The sequence below is a fragment of the Colobus angolensis genome, unplaced genomic scaffold (assembly GCF_000951035.1).
Source record: "Colobus angolensis palliatus isolate OR3802 unplaced genomic scaffold, Cang.pa_1.0 Scaffold50, whole genome shotgun sequence".
Classification (NCBI taxonomy): domain Eukaryota; kingdom Metazoa; phylum Chordata; class Mammalia; order Primates; family Cercopithecidae; genus Colobus; species Colobus angolensis.
In genome coordinates this window covers 4,145,048-4,168,313 of record NW_012118488.1, presented here as the reverse complement: position 1 = coordinate 4,168,313, position 23,266 = coordinate 4,145,048, and the positions used below count along the sequence as shown (strand labels likewise).

The 23,266-nt window shown below is 56.1% G+C and overlaps 2 protein-coding genes across 4 annotated transcripts in view; one reads left to right on the top strand and one right to left on the bottom strand.

The window, feature by feature from the left end:
• LOC105524662 (neurabin-2-like) overlaps positions 1 to 4,629 on the top strand; it is a gene marked incomplete at its 5' end in the record, with an annotated part of 37,549 nt that extends 32,920 nt beyond the window's left edge. The window contains 6 exons of the mRNA XM_011960017.1: positions 1,240 to 1,327; positions 1,426 to 1,500; positions 1,607 to 1,766; positions 3,022 to 3,141; positions 3,249 to 3,404; positions 4,286 to 4,629. Coding sequence (XP_011815407.1) covers positions 1,240 to 1,327; positions 1,426 to 1,500; positions 1,607 to 1,766; positions 3,022 to 3,141; positions 3,249 to 3,404; positions 4,286 to 4,441 — 755 coding nt within the window. The remainder of the gene's footprint in view (positions 1 to 1,239; positions 1,328 to 1,425; positions 1,501 to 1,606; positions 1,767 to 3,021; positions 3,142 to 3,248; positions 3,405 to 4,285) is intronic.
• Positions 4,630 to 5,953: 1,324 nt separating this feature from the next.
• PDK2 (pyruvate dehydrogenase kinase, isozyme 2) lies at positions 5,954 to 22,226 on the bottom strand. Of its 3 annotated transcripts, XM_011959945.1 has the most exons (12): positions 22,065 to 22,226; positions 20,675 to 20,829; positions 19,410 to 19,551; positions 11,878 to 11,949; positions 11,251 to 11,435; positions 10,430 to 10,519; positions 10,160 to 10,237; positions 9,074 to 9,150; positions 8,889 to 8,987; positions 8,589 to 8,696; positions 7,906 to 8,019; positions 5,954 to 7,347 (listed from the first exon to the last, which is right to left on the bottom strand). In XM_011959945.1, exons 3-12 carry the CDS (start codon positions 19,475 to 19,477, stop codon positions 7,207 to 7,209), a joined length of 1,032 nt encoding a protein of 343 aa, XP_011815335.1. In that variant the 5' UTR covers positions 19,478 to 19,551; positions 20,675 to 20,829; positions 22,065 to 22,226; the 3' UTR covers positions 5,954 to 7,206. The 3 variants fall into 3 exon arrangements, with proteins under 3 accessions (XP_011815335.1, XP_011815334.1, XP_011815336.1); XM_011959944.1 differs by lacking the exons at positions 20,675 to 20,829; positions 22,065 to 22,226 and adding an exon at positions 21,409 to 21,681; XM_011959946.1 differs by lacking the exons at positions 20,675 to 20,829; positions 22,065 to 22,226 and adding an exon at positions 21,151 to 21,268.
• Between the last annotated feature and the right edge of the window lie 1,040 nt (positions 22,227 to 23,266).

Sequence of the window (23,266 nt, the reverse complement as noted above, 5' to 3'; positions counted from 1 at the left end):
CACCGCAACCGCGGAAGGGGCAACCGGGCAGAGTGGCTGAGGGAGGTGGAGAATGAACGCCGTGGCTCACCCATTCTTTACCGAACGCCTACTAAGTGCCAGACTCTGTGGGCTCTGGGACACCTAGGTGAGCAAACACGTGCAGCCTTTATCATCATAGTAGTTTAGTGAAGAAACAATCAAATCAGGCCTGGCTGGTGGCTCATGCCTGTAATCCCAGCACCTTGGGAGGCTGAGATGGAAGGATCGCTTGAGCCCAGGAGTTCGAGACCAGCCTGGGCAACACAGCCAGGCCGTCTCCAGAAAAAATTAAAAAATTAGCCCCGCGTGGTGTGCACCTGTAGAACCAGCTACTTGGGAGGCTGAGGTGGGAGGATAGCTTGAACCCGGGAGTTCTGAGCTGCAGTGAGCTATGATCACTCCTTGCCTCAAAAACAAAACAAAAACCCAATCAAATCATCCCCTAACTAAATGTCTAGCTACAAACTATAACAAGTGCTATTTGGGAAATGTGTGTGGCAGCGTGGCAGGAGAGCATACACCAGGATGCCTGGCCTGGCTGGGAACATCCTGGAAATGACATTTAAGCCAAGATCGGAAGGCTGTTTAGAAGATGGCCAAGACAGGCCGGGTGTGGTGGCTCATGCTTGTAATCCCAGCACTTTGGGAGGCCGAGGCTGGTGGATCACCTGAGGTCAGGAGTTTGAGATTGAGACCAGCCTGGACAACATGATGAAACCCTGTCTCAACTAAAAATACAAAACATTAGCTGGGCGTGGTGGCGGGCACCTGTAATCCCAGCTACTCAGGAGGCTGAGGCAGGAGAATTGCTTGAACCCAGGAGGTGGAGATTGCAGTGAGCCAAGATCACACCATTACACTCCAGCCTGGGCAACAAGAGCAAAACTCCATCTCAAAAAAAAAAAAAAAAAAGTTGGCCAGGATAAAATTGAGTAGTAGTGGTTCCTACCTTTTTGGAACATTTTATAGCTTGTAAAAGGCTATCATAAGCATCCCGTTAGGCCCCATGAAGTAGGTGGATGTTATTATCCCCATATTTAAAATGGAGGAAGCCCAGAGAGATAAAGTGGCTTGTCCTAGGGCACCCAGCTAGTGAAGGTCACCAGAGCCAGGCTGCCTGATTCCAAGTCAAGAGAATTTCTACCAGCGCACACTGGCAGCCGAAGAAGGCAGGCAGGGCAGCAGACAGGCAATTTCCTTCCTTCTCTCCCTGGAAAGATGACAGCCGCGACGCCAGTCCTCCCGAGCCCGCCAGCCCCACCATCGGCCTGGATAAGAAGACCCGCCGAAAGTTCCTGGACCTGGGGTGAGTGGAGGCGGGGCTAGATCACACGGTTTGGAGCTGCTGGGGTAAGGGGTAGCACAGTGGGCAGCCCTGCTCCACTTCCTGCTGCCTCCCCACAGGGTCACCCTGCGCCGAGCATCCACGGGCAAGAGCCGGAAGGAGAAAGGCAGCAACCGCCTGTCCATGGGCAGCAGGTGAGAAGTGCCCACGGCGGCCCGCCCACAGCTCCCACCCCTGGCTCCCCGTGTGCCCTGGTCCTCCCCTCTGTACCCACACCCATGCTGGACACTCTCTCTGCAGGGAGTCAGTGGAGGGGTCCGGCAGGTCAGGGGTCTCCCCGTTCCTGCCTTTTTCCTGGTTCACAGACAGCGGCAAGGGCTCAGCATCCTCGGGTAGCACCACCTCCCCCGCCTGCTCCCCTAAACACGAAGGCTTCAGCCCTAAGAAGTCAGCTTCCCAGGTAAGTCCATAGCTTACTTGTCCCCAAACTGGCCCCCAGTCTCAGGTGACATGAGGGCATACTTCACCCTGGTTCAGGCTGGGATTCAGACATTCCTGGAATCGATGTGTCCATCCGTGGAGCCATGCAGTGATCCGTTACTTCATGCATTCTCTGAATTCATTCATTCACTCATCCACTCTTTCATATCCTGAGGAGTTCATTCCTTGATTCAGTCACTGGTTCATGCATTCAGCAAATCACTGAACACTGATTCCCTACTGTTCCCCCAGCTGGAGACTTCCTTCATTCCTGCTAACTCCTCTGCCCGGCTCAGTTCTAACCCCACTCCTGTGTGAGGAGCTGGGCCACCTGCTTGGTAGGGTGAGGCCTGGGGGATATAGAGAACAGGACCCCAGCCTAGTGGTCTGAAAGTTTACAACCCTATGTGATGTGAGACCGAGTAAAAGCAACAATGATGAGCATCTGCTTATGTTCAGAGCGCCCTCTACAGTTTACAAAGCCCCAAACGCGTTTCTGCTTTACTCTCACAAAGGCTCAGTGAAGTAGGGAGGGAAGGCACGCTCACCTCCATTGTACAGATGAGCAAAGGAAGGCCCAGAGAGAAGGGGCTTGCCCACAGACTGGCACAGATGTAGGTGCCAAGCTCTAAGACCCCCAGCCCAGTACTTGTTCTATGGTTCTGTTTCTTATGTTCAGCTGGGCAGAGGAGAAAATCAGAAGCTGGGAATTCAGGGGAGAAAGACTCCCTTCGGACCTGGAACTTCCTTCCTTCCTCCTTCTCTTTCTTCCTTCCCTTATGCTGGGCACTGGGACACCATGATGAACAAGATAAAACCCAGGCCCTCCTAGAGCTCACAGTCCAGTGAGGATAAAGACCTCTAATCAGGCACTTATTAGCTGGGGTACTAGAGCCTAGACAGGAGGCACAGAACAGAGACGCCTGACCCAGCCTCGGGGAATCCCAGTGGGCTGCCTGTAGGAAGTGACACCTTGCCTGAGACCACCTCCATTCCTACTAACCTGGCTTGGTTCTGACCTCATGTGCTCCAGATGGCTGCCTGCTCTCCTGGAAGCTTCAGGTCCTGATGCCCAACATGAGTTATCATGTCCTGTGTGCGGGCCCAGCTCCTGGCTCATGCACAGGGGCACTGAGCAACTCCTGGTGCCTAGTCCAGGACTTCGGCTCCACCCAGATAGGGATGGTGGGTTGGGGGTGAACTCTCCTCAGTGGCATGCACCCTCTTCTGTCTAGGAATCCACCCTGAGTGATGACTCCACGCCCCCCAGCAGCAGCCCCAAGATCCCCAGTGGGCCCCGGCAGGAGGTCAAATGTTCTTACCCCTACCACACGCTGTCTCAGTCTTCAGATGAGGTGAGCAAGGCTGGCCCAGGGTACCCCCGGAGTCCTGACCTCTGACTCTGCAAGGTGCTCAGGTCACAGGCCAAGCCTCCCCCTCACTGTCCTTGGTCTCTGCCCAGTTCCTGGATGAACCCCTCCCCCCTGTCCACCATTGGACCAGCCAGCAGGTGGGCCAGTGGCTGCAGAGCCTCAACCTGGAACAGTATGCTGCCGAGTTTGCTGCACGGCAGGTAGACGGGGCACAGCTGCTGCAGTTGGACGGAAGCAAACTAAAGGTGGGTCAGAGCGGAAGGGCTATGACCCAGCCCAGTTACTTGAGGTGACTTTCAAGGATTGGAAGTCCCTCGTCCTGACCTTTGACCCTCAGCCCAGCCTCCTGGGCTGACCTTTTCACTCCATCTGTGGCTACTACCCTGACCTCTGACCTCTAGCAAGGTCCTTGGTCTAATCTTTTGTGTTGTAGCATGAATCCCTAGTTTGACTTGAAACTCTAGTCCATGACTTCAGTGTGACCTTCAAGCTCCAGTCCTGGTCTCCAGGCTGACCCTTGCCCTCTAGGATGACCCTTGATGCATGAGTTTCCTGGTGTCATGGGAAGCCACATGTCTCCCCCTGGTCAGCTTGGTCTGATTCTGTCTCAGAGGCTGGTGGTAATGGTGGGCAGGGGGAGGATGTAGGGAGGGGGTGGGTGGTCTCTGACCTCTAAGCTGGGAGGTTCCCGGCCTGTGTCTTGCTCTCTGCTGAATTGCTTCGGGGCAGGGATGGTGAAAAGAGCCCCCAGGAAGTCTCTGGAAGTGAGGAGGGTCCTTGGGCACTGACTAACTGTGTGACCTTGGGCAAGTGACTCCCCATCTCTGGGCCTCAGGAGGTTGGGCAGGGCCAGGCCAAGGCTGAAATCCTGAGTGGAGGTGTATGGTAGGGGAGGACGAGGAAGCGCCTAATACCCCCAACCCTCATCTCTCCCAACCACACTCATTCCAAATTCTTGCTCTGGGGGTTCTGATCCACGGGCAGGTCACGGTGTAGGAGGCGGAGGCTCCATTCCAGGGAGGATTCGGAGCTCCAGAGTACACCTGGGGCAAAAGGAGCCTGGGCGTGGGGGGCCAGGACTGGGAAGGTTCCGGGACTCTCTCCCTCACCCCGGACTCCTCCCCAGAGCCTGGGGCTCAGCAACTCACATGACCGGGCACTGGTGAAGCGCAAGTTGAAGGAGCTGGCAGCGGCTGCCGAGAAGGAGCGCAAGGCCCAGGAGAAGGCTGCACGGCAGCGGGAGAAGCTCCGGCGCCGAGAACAGGAGGCCAAGAAGAGCTAGGGGAGGGTGCACAGGCGCTGGCGCTCGGCAGGGCGGCCGCTGGCTCGGCGGGCACAGGCCTCACCAGGGAGGCTGGGCCTGGGCGCCGCGCTTGGGCTAGCCTGGTCCCATGATCACGGGCGGACATGCCCTCTCTTACCCTGTCACTTGGTCTAGACCCAGAGCCCCCAGAAAGGGAGACCCCAGGGAGAGGGCCTAGTAATAAATCCTATTTTGAGGACTTGTTTGGCACAGAATTCCTGGGGGAGGAGCAGATGAAGGGGAGAGGGCAGAGAGGCCAGGGCCGAGGCAAGTCTGGGAGCCTAGGTCAGGCTGTCCCACTGCCCTCAGGCCACCGTGCCGCTGGGGTAGAGGGGAGCTAGGAGGCCTGCCTGCCTGCTTGCCTGCCAGAGGCCCTGAGGCTGGGCCCCAGGGCTCAGAGCTGGGCTGGGCATTTCAGCAGAAGCAGGTGTGGGAGCTGCTCCTCTCCACTCTCCCAGGGGGCTGTGTGATGGGAGAGCTCTGTCCTGCTGCCCTGAGAGGCCAGTGGGCGCTGCAGCAAGTTGCACTCAGGGTAGACTCCCAGCCAAATTCCTCAACAGGAGAGCAGAGAAAGCAGCCTGGGGCGAGTGCAGTCTTTGCCAGGACTCAAGAGGGGAAGATGAACACCCTCTTCTCCCACTCCCCTCCTCTGTCCTGTGGGTTCCAGGGGGCGAGATGACATGCACACAGGTCTGCCTCTCAGGGCCCATTCAAAACCTGGTCTTTGACCCGTTCTCCAAGCCAGGACTCCCTTCACTTCCTGCTGCTTCCTCAGAGGGCACCTGAGCCCTCTTTGGGAGCTGAGCGAACAGGAGCTGATAGGGACAGAGGACACCACTTCCACCAGCCAAGGCCTAGGAGCTGCTGACCTGGTCAGCTCTCACCCCAGCCAGGCAGAGGGGCAAAACCTGGGGGTCCCTGGCAGCTGCGAGATTGGAAAGGTTCATCAGCACGCCATCTGCCCCAGGCATTGTCAGGGAATCAGTGGGCTCAGAACTGGCAGGCGGTGCAAGCTCTGCTTCCCTGGGCCACACTGAGGGCTGGGGCCAGCTCCCTGGATAGGGGTGGAGTCTACCAGCAGCCTGGGGACAGCATGTGTCCTTTTTAGGAAATGTCCTTGGAGGAGGTGTCCATGTGTGACGCTGGTCAACAGCTAGCCCCGCTTCCAGGACACTAGTCAGAGTTACCGATGGGGCCGGGGGGCTCCTGCTTGGAAACCCCTCCAGCTCCTCCCACCTGCCCAGAGCGATGGCACCAATGCATGCTGGCTCCCTCATTCCTGCCCAGGGGCTGCGGCTTACAGCCAGCACTCTGTACCTGGGACTCTGTCCTTATCCCCCCTCTGCTATCTGTGCTGGGAGAGGGGCTTCGGAGGGAAACAGATATGAGGACACTGGCACCATCTGGGCCTGGTGGCAGGGCCATGGGAGGTTGGAAGGCACCCACATCCTTAAAGCCATCAGTAGCTACAGTGGGTGCCCACCTGCATGCGAAGGGGAGGCAGTTCTCAATTTATTTCAATAAACACTTATGATGTGCCAGTGACCAGAATTTCTGTCTGCTCCAGCTGTTGGGTTGGCCAGATTCTGCTGGGCCCTGAGTGTGGTGGGACAACAGGTCTGTCACCAGGTGCTGGGCCATCCGGCGTTCTGCATGGATGGCTTTGCCCAGTGTTTTACTCACGGTCCTGAGCTGGGCCGGACGTCCCGAGTGCGTCATGTGGTGGTCACAGGGCGCTGCAGTGTGCGTGTGTACGCGCGCACGTGTGGGTCCCCTCCCCCAGGGATGCAGCCAGGACAGTCTCATTCAGTCTCCTCTTTACTGTAGGTGTGGGTGTCACTGTCACTGCCACAGCCACTGGGAGGGACACACAGCTTTAACCCCCGTGTGCTTAGGGGAAGGGTGGGGGCATTCAGGGTTACAAAACTAACTATATACACAGAGGGTCCTAGGGAGAAAGCCACCCTGAGCACACGAGTCTGGGCACAGTGGGGGCTGGGGGCTGGAACTCAGGCAGGACGGACTGGGCTTGTGGAGGGGTGGAGCACGTGAGGACATGCTGGGAAGGCTCGGGAGGTGGCACAGACATTGCCAAGGCTGCTGCAGGGCCTCAAGCAGCTTGGCTGGGTGGCAAGCTCTGGGTCTAACAAGGTTCCTCCACTTTAGGGTTGGGCCCTGTGAGAGCCACCCCCTCTGCCACCGACCTTTAAGTCCCGAGTGGAGAGAGAGGCTGCAGGACCAGCCTCATTCCCCACTCACGGGTGTAACCCCTTTCTTCACTCAGTCCCCAGGTCTAGGGGGCACCCAGCCTCTTCAACAGGCCAAGGCCAGGGTGCCTCTGTGGGCTGGGGGAGTAAGGCAAGCGGAGCATCCACTTGGAAGGCCTGGGCTGTGGAGGGTGCTGAGGGGGACCCAGTACCCCTGGCAGAAAAGTGACAGCCCTGGTCTCAGAGAGGAGGACTGCCATGGGAAAATGTCTCTGGGACACCCCATCAGGGTGGAGACATCCCCAACCCTCAGGCATCGCCCACAGAGATGGGGAGGCCACCCAGGGGTCTCCACGGAGATGGACTGGCACTTAGGGACCATCACAGACCTATCACCGCAGTGACTTCCATAGAGACAGAGCCTGGTCATCAGGGAGAACCCACCCCCTGCTCCCCCAGGAGGATGGTGAGGGGCACCGCGGTGGCAGGGCCCAGAGGCGGCAGTCCGTCCTCTCAGGTGCAGATGAGTGGCGGCCCTTAGCTGACGCGGTACGTGGACGTGTTCTTGGGCTCCGTGCTGGGCACACACCAGTCGCCGGCCTCCTGGATGGTCTGGTAGTGGCGCCAGGCTGACTTGTTGTAGACAGGCAGGCGCTCCACCGAGTCCGTGGACAGGGCCTGGGGAGGGCCAGGGTCAGCCCCTCCTACCTGCCTGTGCCTTGTCCAGTCCTCAGCAGACCACCCCACCCCAGCTCAGCGGCAGCCCAGCTGCCAGACATGGGGCCCTGCAAAGACCCACGAAAGGCTGGTCCCTCCTGTGTCCCCCTCCTGCCCATTCAAGAAAGCAGCTCCCTCTAAGGGAGGGAGGGAGAGGGAGGGGGAGGAGGCAGGGCTGTGTGACCCTGAGCAAGTCACCGACTGCGGGCCTCAGTCTTCTCCTCTGAGCTAAATGGCAAGATCTAGGGTGTCCCCTTCCTTCTGGGTCTAACAAGTCAAGGGTTCCCAGCACAGGGGTCTTAATCATAGACCACAGACTCCCCTAAATTCCCTGACAAGCTGTGCATGTCGGGGGGTTGAGGGTTCTTCAGGTTGAGGAACTGTAGCTTTGCTTGGATTCTGAGTCTGGGGCCAGGGAAGGATTCAGGGGTGGAAAGGAAGGCTCACAGATGGCCAAGCCTGCCCAGGTCCCATCAGCAAACCTCTTCTCCAGCTGGGCTCTGCAGGAAGGGCCCTCACCTTGAGATAGATGACAGCATCGGTCCCAAAGCCTTCCATGGAGAAGAGCTGCAGGTCTCCCTGGAAGTACTTCGCATAGAGGCGGGAAATGGGGAGCCCGTAACCAAAACCAGCCTGCAGCGGGGCAGGAAGGCAGTGAGGATGAGGAGGCTGGCAGGGGCCTCCTGGAGCTGCAGGGACTGACGCAGGGAGGGAAGGGTATGGAGCTGGAGTCACACGGCGGGGGTCCCAGAGCTGGAGTGGGGAGGGGACATGCGGGAAGGGACACTGAAGCAAGAAGTGGGTGTGGGGTGAATGAGGGAATCTTAAATGTGGGAGGGAGGCTTGGGCAGGGAGAGCAGTTCCGCTTAAGGGCCAGAAGGTCAGAGCAGGCCCCACGGCTCCTTTGAGTCTCAAGTTCTCTAACAGGGAGGTGCTGACAAGTTGGACAATACTTGAGAAAGGTAGAAATTGGGGGTTTGGGAGCTACAGAGAAGAGGGAAGATGGGGGAAAGCTGACAGAGAGACATCTGACACAGGTGAGGTGTGTGCAGACTGGGGAGATGCGGGAGGCGCGGGGCCCAGACTCAAGACAGGCGACTGTCATAGACGGCCACACAGGAGCTGAGTGAGCAAGGGGAGGGAGTGAGGAGGAGAGAAGCCTCCCTCAGGAGGTGGGAGGGGCTGGGGTGAAGCCATCTCACCAACGGCGTCCCCCCGGTGCCAGGCTGGGGGGTGGGTGCTGTGGAGTACATGTAGCTGAAGAGTCGCTCAATCTTCCTCAAGGGAACACCCCCACCTCGGTCACTCATCTGGGAGAGGTGGGACGTGTCAGGGATTCTCTACAGCTCAGTTTCCCCACCCTGCCCAGTACCTTGACCTTCTCATGGTCTTCCCCACCCCCAGGATCTGCCCATCATGTAGGAGAAAAGGAGAGCCGTCTCCTGGCAGGAGGGAAGCCCCCACTACTGCTCCCTGGTCCCCAAGGTCAAAGGGTCACATACCTTGATGGACAGATCTTCCTCGCCCAAGGCCACCATGACCTTGATGGGTGGGAGAATGAGGCTGGACTCATGGCTTTCCACAGTCGCCCGCATGGCATTCTGCGGAGGGGCAGAGGTAAGAGAAGCATGGGAGAAGCCAGCCCTACCCATGCTCCCCGCAAAGCACCGGCTCCCAGCCTCCTCACCTTGAAGAGCTCAAAGAGCATGTGGTAGAGGTGGGAGGGGACGTAGACCATGTGAATCGGCTGTTTGGAGTTGGCTGCTGCAGGGCAAGTTAAGATCAAGGGTCAGGAAACTGTCAGGAGGTCACTGCTCAACCACCTTACCCAAAGGAGGCACCCCTCCCACAAGGTTCTAACTGAGTACATGGCTACCCAGCGAGAGACTAAATCCCCAGCCTCCCTTGAGCTGCGGTAGCTGGTGACTCATGGAAGTGATGCATTCAATTCTTGGGCCCTGCTTTCCACACTCTTGTTCTCTTCCTCCAGGCTAGAACTGAATCAGGGGTAGGGAGCCAGCCCTGACCTCCCCAGATAGAGGCTGGCGAGAGGGAAACCGCCCTCTTAAGTAAGCCACTGGTATTGGGGTTCTAGGAAAGCAGCCAAGCTGATACACCATCTAACATGCCCCTCCTCCCCATCCCTGTTGAGTTATCCCATTTTATTTCCTTCCTGTCACTCGTCATGATCTGAGATGGTCTTGTTTATTTACTTGTTAACTGGCTGAAGGCCCCATTCCCCAGTCTTCACAGCACCAAAAAATGTAAGCTGCATGAAAACAGTGACCATTTCTGTCTTGTTTACTCTGTCATTCATTCATTCACTCGATTTCTTATTTGCTTGAGATGAAGTCTCGCTCTGTCACCCAGGCTGGAGTGCATTGGTATGATCTCAGCTCACTGCCGTCTCAGCCTCCCGGGTTCAAGTGATTCTCCTGTCTCAGCCTCCCAAGTAGCTGGGATTATAAGCATGTGCCATCATGCCTGGCTAATTTTTGTATTTTTAGTAGAGACAGGGTTTCACCATATTGCCCAGGCTGGTCTCAAACTCCTGACCTCAAGTGATTGGGCTGCCTTGGCCTCCCAAAGTGCTGAGATTACAGATGTGAGCCACTGTGCCCAGTTCAAGTATTTATCAAATGAATTAATAATACAGTAATAACTCTGCTTCTCCCCTGTCTAGAAAACAGTCCATCTCCTCACTCCCCATCTCACCTTGCCCTGCTGTGTCCCCAGCCCCGAGACAGACACACACACAGCCCCGCTCACTCACCATTGATCTCCTGGATCTCCAGGTCAGGCGAGGCCATGTAATACTTGTCACACAGGAGCTTAGCCATGTCATAGGCATCTGAGAGAAGATGGGGTCATTTAGGGCATGGGTGGCCCACGCAGCAGGCAGTCCTCTTGACATTGACACTGGGGACCACCAGCATTAAACCCATAGCACCACTTGCTGAGGAACGAGACACCCTCTGGCCAGGTAAGCTTGGAGGGGTCCCTGGGACTCCTCTGCGGGCCAGGCACCGTGGGAATGGCTCACCTTTGACCACCTCAGAGACGTTGCAGTTGGGGTCAATGCTGCCAATGTGTTTGGGATGGGCTGGGTTGGTACTGCCGTCAAAGATGAGGGCTGCAGGCAGGAAGGGAGGGTGCTGTTGGCTGGGCTGCAGTCTGTCCCAGCGCTCCCTCTTCCCCTGGGCTCTCCTCCTCTCTCTGCTTTCACCTCCAACGCCTCTGTGGGCCTCAGTCCTAAAGCTGTCCCACTCCCCTGCTTCTGTCCTCCCTTCCCTGACCTCTGACGCCTCCAGCCCTGGCTCAGGCCGTTTCTAAACCTTTGCGTTGGACCTTTGCAAACCTGAAACAGACATCTTTTCAGAGGTCTCTCCCCACATCGCATCTCCACATTGCATTTATTCTTTTCTTTGACTATAACATTCTAAGAGAACTCTGACCACCTTGCTTTGGAAATTATTTGAGCATGAGGAACTTGTTTCACTTATGACTGGCTACAACTTCTCAAAAATCATAGTGAATCTTCCTGGAATAAGAAACTCTAAACAACAAATTGTTTTTGAACATAATGAGAGTTTTTATGAATACTAAATTAAACATTCTTTTAAAGATGTGACATAATTTTACATTTTGCAAACATTGAAAACAAAACGTTTTTGAAATGGAAAATGAATGAGAAAGAAAAATTTTATTTTTCCATGTCGGAGCCATTAACTCCAAAGTTACTGGAATAACTACTCAAAGACTCCTTCTGTGGGGTTCTGAAGAGTGGCCTAGGTCCCCTCAGCAGCCCGGCCCTGGGCCCCAGCACCGCCCCCCACGCCCCGCCGCCAAATGGCCGGCACCCACTGTGCTGGTTGATGAGCATGCGGATGGAGATGCGGCTGAGGTAGAAGCGGTCCAGGAAGTACTGGATGTTCTGGTTGGAGACGGGGTCATCACCATAGGTGTCCTTGTACTCAAGCACGCCTTGTGCCATGGTGGGCACCACGTCGTTGTGCCGGTTCCGGATGGTGACCAGGGCATCAGTGAACCTGTGGGGCAGGGCAGGTGTTCACATGGTACACCCCCAGACTCCCCTCTGTTTCTGACTCCCCTCTTCACGGTGTCTTCACCTGCTCCACCCTTCCCAATCTGAGGGACTCCCAATGCCCTCCCTGCTCCTCCCAAAGCCCACTTTGATTTTTTAGCTACCTGCCGGCAGGCTTCCCACTTGAAAACCCAGAGTTCTCATCCTCCCCAGGGCAGGGCCTGGGTCTTGCCCACTGGGCTCAGGGAACAGTGAGAATGGAGTCCATGTCTCTCCTATCAAACTTGGGGCTCCCTGAAGCACAGTCTGTCTCCCGTCTCAGACTGGATGTTCCTGAGGGCAGGCATCTTTTCTTCCATCCTGCTGTACTTCTGCCCCAGGGGCTGCAACCCCAGATGCCCCTGGCCAACACCTGCCTTCCTGCCCCACCCAGGGCCCCCACTCACTGGCTCAGGGTGCGATGGTCCTCGGGGTCCTTGTCCAGGAACTCCATTATGTCCAGGAGGCTCTGGACATACCTGTGCGGGGGCGGGAGGGGACACAGCCTCAGCTTCAGGCGGCTAGCCCCTCCTCACCCATTTCAGCTGGGCCTCGCTCTTGTCCTGCTCCTACGCGGGCCCCACACAGAGCTGCCCACAAGCCGCCTCACTATTTTTCTCCATCCATTTCATTTGTATGTGAGTCTCCCTGACAACCCAGTCAGTTATGCAAGAAAACTTCAAATGTGCTGGTCCCCCGTTTAGCACCTTTGCTTTGGAATCCTAGAATAGTCCTCTCAGAAGGGGCTTGGAGATGATCCCAACCAAGAGGTCTCACAGATCAGGAGACTGAGGCTGAGATGGGGCGGGGAGACTGGACCTAGCACCTGCAGTGGGGGAAGGCAGGGAGGTGCATCGACTTCTCTGAACCCTAGCGTGGAAACGGCTCCTAATGTTTCTCCCCCCAGGGTACTGTTGCATCCAGTGGGACACAATGGCAGAGGGGCCGGCACAGGGGCTCCCAGAATGACCCCTGAGCTGGGGTGCTCTGGGCCAGGCACCTGCCTAGACAATTGGATTCTAAAATGGCAGGTGGGAAGGACCCAAAGGTGGGGTAGGTATGCCTGGCTCTGTCCCCAGGTGGGGCTGGGGCCCATAGAGAGTCCAGAGAAGCTCACTCTACTGCAAAAGGCCAGGTAGGAGTAGGTGATGCCCTGCCGCCCCTCCCATCTACAGGCCTGATGGGGAGGCCAGTTTTCCCTGGGCTACGAGAAGAGCTTGATGCTCTAAAAGAAGTATCAAGAACCCCTGAACTCAGCCAGGTGTGGTGGCTCACACCGGTAATCCCAGCACTCTGGGAGGCGGAGGCGGGTGAATCACTTGAGGTCAGAAGTTGGAGACCAGCCTGGTCAACATGGCGAAAACCTGTTTCTACTAAAAATGCAAAAATTAGCCAGTCGTGGTGGCGCATGCCTATAATCCCAGCTACTCAGGAGGCTGAGGTAGGAGAACTGCTTGAACTTGGGAGGCAAAGGCTGCAGTGAGCTGAGATCGCACCACTGCACTCCAGCCTGGGCAACAGAGAGAGACTCTGTCCCCCCCAGAAAAGAAGCCCTGAACTCAGGGACAGCAGCAGGCCTCCTTCTGCAAGGGAGTCAGGCCCACCTGTGGTGGCAGATGGTACCAAGCTGGAGCCACTGTGCCTCATGCCCTGGGGAGCCATGACCTGTTTCCCTGCTAACATGCCCAGTCTGTGGCTTGTTCCTTTGGGGAGGGCAGGAAGAGCCTCTCTCTGGCAGAAACACTTATAACCAGGAGGAAGGCGGGGCTGCCTAGAGCCCTGCAGCGGCAAGGGCCCCAGGGGCCCAACAGTGTTTCTAGAAAAGGCCCCACCACACGAGGACTCATTCCCACGTCCACAGTGCTCTGACCTTCACTGTCACCTGTAACAGGTACGACAGGCAGGAATCAGTTTCACACACAGCCTCCCCCGGGGAGGTGTGAGAGGCCCCATAGCTAGTAAGTGGGATGAGGAAGTCCCGAGTCTCCAGCGCTCTTGCCACCCCAGGGTGCTGATTCCGCTCGACTCTCACCTCCATGCTTCTGTTCACACAGTGCCCTCTGCACCGTGAATGCCCTGCTAGGAATGCCCTTCCTCTTAAAACCTAGCGTCTGCTGCTCTTCTCGCTCTTGCCTGGCAGAGGAGAGAGTGAAAGAACGAGCTCTGGACCCAGAACTGGCTCTTTAAGCACTTGGAGCTGTGTAGCCCTGGGTAAGTCAAGGAGCCTCTGTGGGCCTGAGTTTGCTCGTTAGGAAAATGGGGATTGTTATATGCATTTACTGCTTTGTGGTGAGAATTCCATGTGACGATTAGCACAGTGCCTAGCACATAGTGAGCACTCTCTAAATGCTTGCTCTTATTATGGCTGGTGGCTCAAACATCGTCGACAGCTGCGTGCATCCTCTGAGCCCCTAGGCGGCATCTGATACTCTCTCACTGCTTGTAGGCTCTGAATCGCAGCATGTTTGAGCCCCTATGCCCTGGAGACCTGCCCCACTGCCACAGGAAGGGGGCTGTCTCAGGCCCAGAGCTCACCGCCCACCCCTCCCTACCCAGAGCTCTGCACAGAGCCGGAGAGGAGGAGCTGTGGCTGCTGATGGTGCTGCAGGCCCTGACAACAGAAAAGATCAGCCTTCCTCTCAGCCCCCATCACCATCCGTGCCACCCCACCCAGCAGATGATCAGGCTGGCACTCCTAAGACCTGTCTCCCTGAAGAATAACATAGCGACCACTAACGCCCACCTGTGCCGAGTCCCACACAGGGTCTCTCATCTGCCAACAGCCTTGATGAACACAAGGTATTTCCCTTTTTTTGCAGACGAGACCAGCACTGAGAGGTTAGGTGATATGCCCCAGGCCACACAGTAAGCAGCAGGCTGGGATTCAAACCCAGCTCTCGCAGACTCCAAGTCTACACCACGTGGCCAACAGCTGACACTGGCCCTGACGGTGATGCCGCTGCTGATGGTGATGGTGGCATTTACTGGGTACCAATGGCCAGGTCCACCCTGTGCTTCCCTCCTGCCCCACTTTCACCTCCGCAAGAACCCCAGAGGTAGGCACTACTGCTGGACCCATTTTACAGATGAGGAAGTTAACACGCAGAGCTGAGATTCTCTCTCCCAGGCCCACGTGGCTCCGAATCCCTTGCTCCCTAAATGCACCCAGGATAGACCTTCATGCTCACATGATTCTTAGGGGAGAGAGGGCCTGCATGCAGGCAGTGCTAGGGGCAGGTGGGGAGAGGAGGGAGAGGAGACTCACTGCAGAGTGGGGCCTGGGACCCCTTCCCAGGGGGCAGGTGGGGATGAAGCAGGTGGGAGCTGGGAGGCTAAGTTAGCCACTTCCTGACTGTGCTGGTCGGTGGGTGGGGGTGGACACAGTCGAAGTCCCAGTCTCACTTAGGGAGAGTGCCCCAGCTGCTGGCACCACCCCTTTTGTGGCTGCTCAACAACCCTAGAGGGCAGAAATGGGACCTGGTCACGTGGCCACTGAAGTGGAGCAAAGGGCACTGGCATGGAGTGACAGCGGGCAGCGCCTGCCAGCCTCTCTCACAGCACCAGGGCTCCTCCAGGGCAGGGGGCCCGGGCTACTCTTGAAATGGAGGGGAGAGGATGAGGATTTTCCCAGAGGTCCCTGGCCTTGCCCTGAAGCCCCTTAGGGGCCGGGTACACCAAATGTCACCCTTGGGCCGGTTCTTGGTCCTAAGAAGAGAGATTGGGGATGAGTGGTGTTGGCCTCTGGGCTGCCCACCCCTTGCAGGCCAGAGAGAATATATAAGGGAGGCCTGAAAGCAGTGGTGCAGTGACAGACAGGCACCAACATACGGGAGAGGCACTGCCCCCACCCCTCCCCGGGCCGGCAGGGAGGCTGGGCTCTTTGGGCCTGCTGACCTCTACAGTAATCAAGGCCCCCAGGAGTCCCTTGGTGAGATTCGGAGCTCCCAAGCCCAGCCCAAGGTAATGTGGAGGTCCACCCAAACCCTGCTTTCCAGGGCTCCGGAGCCAGTCTAGAGCCCCAGGATTGGGAAGGAGAGGGTGTGGGATGCATGCAGAAGTGAGGGGGCTTGCTGAGAGTGTGGGGCTGAGAATGGGCGGTGGGGGCGGAAGCAGAGGGTAAGCGAGTGTGGGAGGAGGGCCCTGCAGCCCCTTGTGGGAGCAGAGGGGGTGCTGAGCCAGCAGGGGAGTGTGTGTAACTGTGTGCATGTGGCATGTGCGTGCCTGTGGGTGTGTGTAAGGGTGTACCCTGTGCATTCATATCCACAGCTGCTGGCGAGCAGGGTGTGAACAAGGCAAAGGCTGGGGAGGGGTGCTCGCTGCACCTGGGGGAGAGGTGGCGGTGTCCTGCCTCCAGAGCCTCTGAGCCAGGCAGGTTTGGGTTCCGCTGCTGATTGCGCCCTAAAGAGGCCACCGAGTCCCTCAGGTCCCCATCTGCAAAATGGGGTTCACGGGAATAAGCACCTCGTGGGCCTGGGTGTACAGAAAAGGAGATGATGCCTCGAGTACATGCGTAGTAAGTGGTTGGTTCTGCTCCGGCCATGCAAGGAGCAGCTGACAGATTCGCAGAGCTCATCTGGCTTTAGCAGGTCCTGGGCACCCAAGCCACACCCTCTGTGTGGGGTCCACACACCTTGCTGACAAGCAAGGGAGGTTTGTGCGAAGGTGCCGGCCATATCGCCTCCCAGCTACAGCCCCCACAAATATCCTGTTAGTGATAGCAGTGAGTCATTGTCATTTGATTCTACTCAGTGGCTCTTGCTTAACCCTGCATTTTCTGGAAGCACATCCCCACGACTCCATGCCTGGAGAGGAGCCGGGCTTGTCCCTTTCGGTCTCTAACAATACCAGCTGTCAACAATTCTGTAAAGTGAGTTCTGCTCTCCCACAGACTTGCACCATGAACTTGGAAATCTGACTCCACATCACCGCCCAGAACGCAGGCTCCCTTCTTTCCCTTCAAGAATCCAGTCTCCATATAACAGCTGGGTTCGAATCCCAACTCCACCATCTACTCACTGAGTGATCTCAGATAAGTTTTCTTCACCTCTCTGAACCTCAGTTTCTCATCTAGAAAATGGGATGATAGCAAGGACTACCTCATAAGGTTGTAAAGATGAAATGACTTAATATGTGTAGACACTTAGGACAGCTCCTGGGACACAGCCAGCCTTTGGAGGTGTTTGCTTTTGTTATTATCATAATTTATGACTACCTTGCCCAAGAAACCACACCACAATTACATCGTCTGTGGGCTGGAGGTGTTGCTGCCCGGCAGGCTGGGGACGTGGCTTGTGTTGGTAGAGTTCTGCACACTCTTCACATCTAGCACTGGCCTTTGGCCCTTACAAACACAATGGGTCCCCATTTTACAGATGAGGAAGCTGAGGCTCAGAGATGCCACATGGCTCGCCCAGGATGAAGCTTCAAAGTCACGCATGCTGAGGCCAAACCTGGGACTTTCCCTCCCAGTCCAGTCTCCACCAAAACAGGGCCCACTATCGCAAGTCTGTCCAGTTGAAATAATATATCAGGGTTATTCAGAACCAGGAATTCTCAGCTTGCCCACAGTGACTCTGCCTAGAACCTCTCCCCAGCGGAGTAGAAACTCCACTTCTATGACCACAGATGAACCATGACCACTAATAACTGCATCTGCTGAGGGCTCTTGTATTTTCCAGAAAAGAGGGTTTGCTCCTTACTCATCAGACTCAGGCTAGAGGCCCTCCTGCCAAGCTCCCTGGTAAAGTCTCCCTTCCTCCTCTCAGGCACCTAGAACCTGCCCACCTCCATCGTTCCAGCTGGCAGGCTGTTTCTCCTGGAGAAAGAGGTCTCCACTCTCTCACAGGCAGCCACCTCAACCCTGTCGGGAAGTCCTTCTTGTCCTCACACCGCAGTCTCTCTTGCTGCAGCCAATGCTCATTCTCTCTGGAAACATTCTTGGCAGGCTGTCTCTTCAGCGTGTTGGGATGCTTTAGCAATCCCTCGGCATGCTCTCCTCTAAGCTGAATCTTTCATTGAGGAAGTGTTCTCTCTTGTCTAACTTCATTCCCTCCCACTGTTACTTGACATTACTTGCAAGCTTTGAGGAAGAATGTCAGGCCAACCCCTTATCTGCGTCACTGATTTTTCAGGAAGGGACTCTGCAGGGGCCCCTGGGGGAGTCATGGGAAGATTAGCAGCCCTGTGCCCTCCTCCTGCATCCCTCAGCTCTCCCAGGAACACAGTGTCCAGGGAGGGGCCTGAGAAGTTCTGCCCTGAAGTCAGGGACCAGGTGGAGAGGCAGCCAGGTCGGGCAGCCGGATAGAGCCAGAGGAGGGCCAGGGAGAACAGATGGTACCTTCTGTCTCCTTCCCACCACTCCACACCACACACGGTGGGAAGTGTTGGTTGGCTCAGAGGTCCTGGACCTCCGAGAGGCAGGGCACAGCAAGGGGTGACCTGGTTGGGTTCCATGAAAATCAGGCTCTGTGCCTCATTCCTCCGCCCCTTCTTCACAGCCCACACTAACAGCACAATCTCCAGTAAGTCAGTTCCCAGCTACATTAGCCAGGCCCCTTCCTGTCTCCGCACCTTTGCCCAGCCTATTCCTTTAGCCTGGTATGCCCTTCCCTGCCCTGTAGCTCTAAGCTTGCCTAGGTACCCTGTAAGGTCCAGTGACAAGTCACCTCCTCTGCATGTCCATGGCAACTGCCCACAACGTGTCATTCAACCAACATTCATGGTGTATCCACTACACTCCTGGCCTTGTGTGTACAACACTGCCCCTCACCATACCTCATTTAATTACAATAGGCCCCATATCCACAGGTCCGTGCGTAGAAAACAGTGCTGGAAAGGCACCACTACATCTGATGAAACTGAACTGTGCTCGGTTAGGGGGTGGAGGGGAGTGGTTGGCAATTTCTTCTATCTACTATTTTGCGTTTTCCAAGTGTCAAGTGACCCTGTTATACTTCCACAATAAGGGAAAAGTATCAATGTTCTTTTAAAATAATGTTCAGATTCCTAATTTAAACAGAACGAACTCTTCGGCAGCTCCCTGCTCCTAGCACTATGCTGGACTCAAGTTCACCCTGCCTGCGTATTATTTTTCCTTCCAGATCACAGGCCCCCGAGGGCAGCTGCTGTGACTTCGCATGGCTTTAGGCTCAGAGTACATGTGGGCACGTGCTCCTGAGTCTACAAGGAAATCACAGCCATATCATACTGCAAATCCAGAAGAACCAACGGAAGATTTTCGCACGGGTGCCACCAAAGTCAATGGGGATTAGCTATTTACATGCCCAGTGAGAAGGGACACCTTTGTTTATTCTTCATGTGACTGGCCTTTGGCTAATTTCATCCAGTTACTTAACTTGAGTCCTTGAGTGAAGTCTGCTGAGCCTTTCCCTCTGTTCCTGCTGCAGTGCGCAATAAACTTTTGGTCTTTGCCCCTCCAAAGCTCTGTGGGAAGGTACTGTGCCATCCCTGCGTGTATCTGAGTATTTTCCAACATCCAAAACAGTCTGTCTTGCAGCTTGGGTTAATAGTTTATTTGAAAACTTGCTTCTTGTTTCTGTTTCCCAAAAAGTTACCCCCAAATAAATACTGCCTAACAGCTACTGGAGTTCCAGCACTGGGCTGGTAGCTAACGCTGACATCAGCCTAACTTGGGGTTTTGGCTGTGAAAACCATGTTTTCCTGGGTGGATCCTGGGTTTCCAAAGAAAGGTGGGTGGTAAGAAGAGGGCTAGACATGGAGACTAGGAGCTTGACCTCAGTCCTGCTTTGGCCTCAGATGCCCATGTGACCCTAGGCAACTCCGAGCTCTTGGGGCTTTGGTGTCTCCTGTCTGTCCCCACCCCACCCTCAAGGCTGCTAAAAGCTTGGAGACTCCATCCCTGAGCCTAGGGACACTGGCGATGGAGTGGGAGGTGCAGGGACTGAGCCAGGGGTCTCACCAGCTCTGCACCAGCTGCACAGAGGGTGTGCTCAGCACCCGGTCGGGAAGCAGGTTGATCTCCTTCATGATGTTGGCCAGGCGCACAGGCAGCTCCTGCCTGAGGAAGGTGAAGGAGGTTTTCTCACAGGCATTGCTGGATCCTGGCAGGAGAAAGAGACGTGAACCACAGAGCCACAAACTATGAAAGCCAAAGGATGTCTCGGCCAGGTCAGCTAAACCCTTCATTAACTGGGGGTTCAGAGAGCAAGTGACCTGCCCAGGAGCACACAGCAAGGCTCCCCATCCCCTGCAGGGCTCAAACACCTACACCCTGTGCCTAACACTTCAGGGGGTGGCATCCGCTCCTCACCCCCAGCTGAACTCTGCTTGCCTTTAACCACAGTGGACAGGGCCACTGCTGCGCCCATTTGGAAATGCCTCTGGCCCCAGTCACCTCACTTCTCTTTCCTTCCCTCCCAGCATACTCACTTTGAGGGGCTGATCCCAGAGGCAAAGGAGCCTGGGAAACCCATCCCTACCTAGGACTGGGCTCTGGCTGAGGGGGACTGTGGTCAGACCACCACTGCAGTGTCCCCAATATTGTCTATGGCCAGCCCACCTCACCCAGCCTGGCCTGAATGCCCATGTGGGGCTGCTGTGTCTTAATGCCCACCCATGAGGCAAATGGGCCCAAGAACAGGAGTCCAAATGCCACGGTCCTTGTCTGGCATCAAGATGGAGAGGGTGGAGGTCCGAATAAGGCCTTGGCCCTGGGTTCCAGTCCATCAGGCTCTGCTTGCAACTCTGTCACCCAGGCCATGCCATCATCCTTTTGAAGGTCTCAGTTTCTCCCATAAAACTACAAGTTGACCAAACTGTACTGTGAGCCCCCAACAGCTGTGGTGTTTCTGTAATTAGGGTGCAGTTTGTGGGGACAGCGGCTGGGGGCTAGGAGTGGGCCCAGGAGGCTTTCCTACATGGGGGAGGCTCAAGACTCAGACAGGGCAGGGATGCAGGCAGACGAGTCCTGAGGAACAGGTGCCCTATGTCTCGGCTGCTACCTCCCTGCTCCCGTCCCACCATTGACGCAGTTGCACCCCAAGCCAGGCACTATCAACTCAACTCTTGAGAAACTGCTCCCCACCCGCAGTTCCCAGCTGGCACCATGGAAATACCACGTAGACAGACAGGGCCCACACAATGCCCGTTTCAGCCGCCGCATTGGCACAGCCTCCCTCCTGCCCCAGGGCCACCCCCAGAATGCTGGTAGTGGGCGATCCTGACCTAGCAACCCTGGGGCAGCCAAGGGAGGTATAGGCGACTTGACTCCACATCATGGTGCCTGGGGCCCCTGCCCAGCTCGGGAGAGGCTGCCAGGCCGGAACAGATTTGATCTTCAAGTGTCCTTGCCTACTGGGGCAGCTAGGGTCCAGCTCCTTCTGTGGGTGGATACCTACCAATCAGGGCACTCTCTCCCGCTGGCATCTTCTGAAAGAGCCCCCTTTCCCAACTGCCCCTGGCTTAATCTCACCCACTGCCCGGGGGTGTCTGACCCTTCGTGCCCAGTCCAGGTCTGTCTCCAGACGGCTGCACCTCTCAACCCTGCCTCCTCACTCCCACCAACAGACCCCCGGTTTCCTCTGGTGGGAGGAGGGACTCCTACTCCTCCAGTCATGAGGACAACTCCCATTAACCTTTTAGCGTCTGGATACCACCCTATTCCCTTCCTGTAGTAACATCACGGCTTCACTGCCCCTTACTCTTCAAGACCCCTCATGAAGCCGAGGAAGAAACCTCGGGGCCGTCCTTGTAAGTCCCCCCCCAATTCCCATCAACAGCCCAGTCGAGAGGCCCCGGCCGGTCCCTCCTTCCCCATTAACTCTTTCCTGCCTGTACCCTTCCAAATAACCCTTCTCTGTCACTCGGGGCCTTTCTTCTCCTCCGTCCCCCCGGCCCCCGGCTGCCCCTCCCAGCGCCCCGCGGGCCTCCGCTGCCAGCCGCCTCCCGCCTCTCCGTACCGAAGTCCAGAAACTGCTTCATGGACAGCGGGGACGGGGAGAACTTGCTGAAGTGCTCTATGTACTTGGGCGCCCCTGCTAGGGACGCATTCTTGAGCAGCGCCCAGACCCAGCGCATGGCTGCGGCGGCCGCGACTCGGGTTGTGGTCCCTGCGCGGGCAGCGCTCGCGCACCGTTCGGCCCAGCGACGCGATTCGGCCGCCGCCTCCCTACCCTTGCCCTGGCGAGCACTCCAAGGCCCAGCCAATCGGCTCGTCGTGGCGCCTCGACGTCGCCAATGGCCACTCACAAACAACTCTGGGAGAACCAATAGCTTTCCGCCCCGGCACGTGGCTTCCCTCCAGGCCCGCCCCCTTAACCCACGCTTTGCCTGAGCGGCCTGTTGTTTTGGGGAGGCTGCGCCGAGGTCCCATCTCCCCTGTGTTCACGCGTCCCTTTCCTCCCGGGGGCGAAGCCGGGGTTAACCCCTTCCTTCCTAGAGCCCCGCCAGTCCTTTCGTTTCCTCTTCCACGCCTGCCTTTCCCTCGCTATCTCCTCGCATCTCCTTCACCCGCCGGCTCCTTTTAACCCTTCCTTTCCAGAATTGTCTAGGTAGCTTTCAACCAATCCCTTTCCTCCAACTCAAAGGTACCTGTTTCACCTGTCATCATCTTTACCTGCCCTCCCTTAACGGGTCTTGGGGATTCCCAGTCCGGATGACAGTGACCCAGACTGCGAATATTTGCAAAATTCGGAACCAGGGTGCAAGCCTATACGAATCCGTCCCGTATATGTGCAGCCCACCCACTTCCACAAAGATCCAAGCGGCTCAGGAAAAGGCGGAGTTTGCTTTTCCAATTGAAAAACATCCAGAGTAAAAACCGTCACGACTAGTGGCGGTGGAGGCAGCAGTTACCGTCCATGCCAGTTAACACTTTCATTTTATTATATAGCTCATCTGACCGAACATAAAGCCTTGGACATCTAGCGCGACCACCTGAGAAAGCCACCTCCTTCGCACCGGGCTTCCTTAGAGCAAGATCCCAGGAGGTGAAGTGTCTCTGGGGGGCCGGGACCTCGTAGTTCATCAGCAGCCCCGCTTCTCTTGGAGAAAACGTGATGCGCCCTCTTGTGGCCGATCGTGGGCTTAGGGCCCGACCCGCCACTCTGATGCTTGGTGACATTAGCCTAAAATGTGTTAGGCTTTATGCTGGGAACAGGGAACACAGACAGGATCAAGAAATGGCCTTTTTCCTCAATGATTTCATTTCTATGTTTCAGAGATAGCTACATAAGTAAATAATTAGCTATAACTGAATATGATTGTAATACAGACCTCACAAACCTCTCAAATGGAAGGGCCTCTTAGCTGGAAGAATAATAAGCTATATGCCAGGCACTGTCTGCAGACATTATCTCATTTAATTCTCTATTTTATTATTCTTAGCCTCATTTCACAGATAAGAAAGCCGAGACTCGGATCATTCTCAACTGCAAATCTGACCTTATTACTTCCTTGCTTACAGCCTTTCAATGGGCTATTTTTTTTTTTTTTTTTCAGATGGAGTCTCACTCTGTCGTTCAAGCTGGAGTGCAGTGGCACAACCTTGGCTCACTGCAAACTCCTCCTCCCACGTTCAAGCGATTCTCCTGTCTCAGCCTTCCAAGTAGCTGGGATAACAGGCGTGTACTACCACACCTGGCTAATTTTTGTAATATTAGTAGAGACAGGGTTTCACCATGTTGGCCAGGCTGGTCTTGAACTCCTGAACTCAAGTGATCTGCCCGCCTCAACCTCCCAAAGTGCAGGGATTACAGGTATGAGGCACTGTGCCTGGCCATCAATGGCTCTCTTCTTCTTACCAGAGCCTTTCCAGTT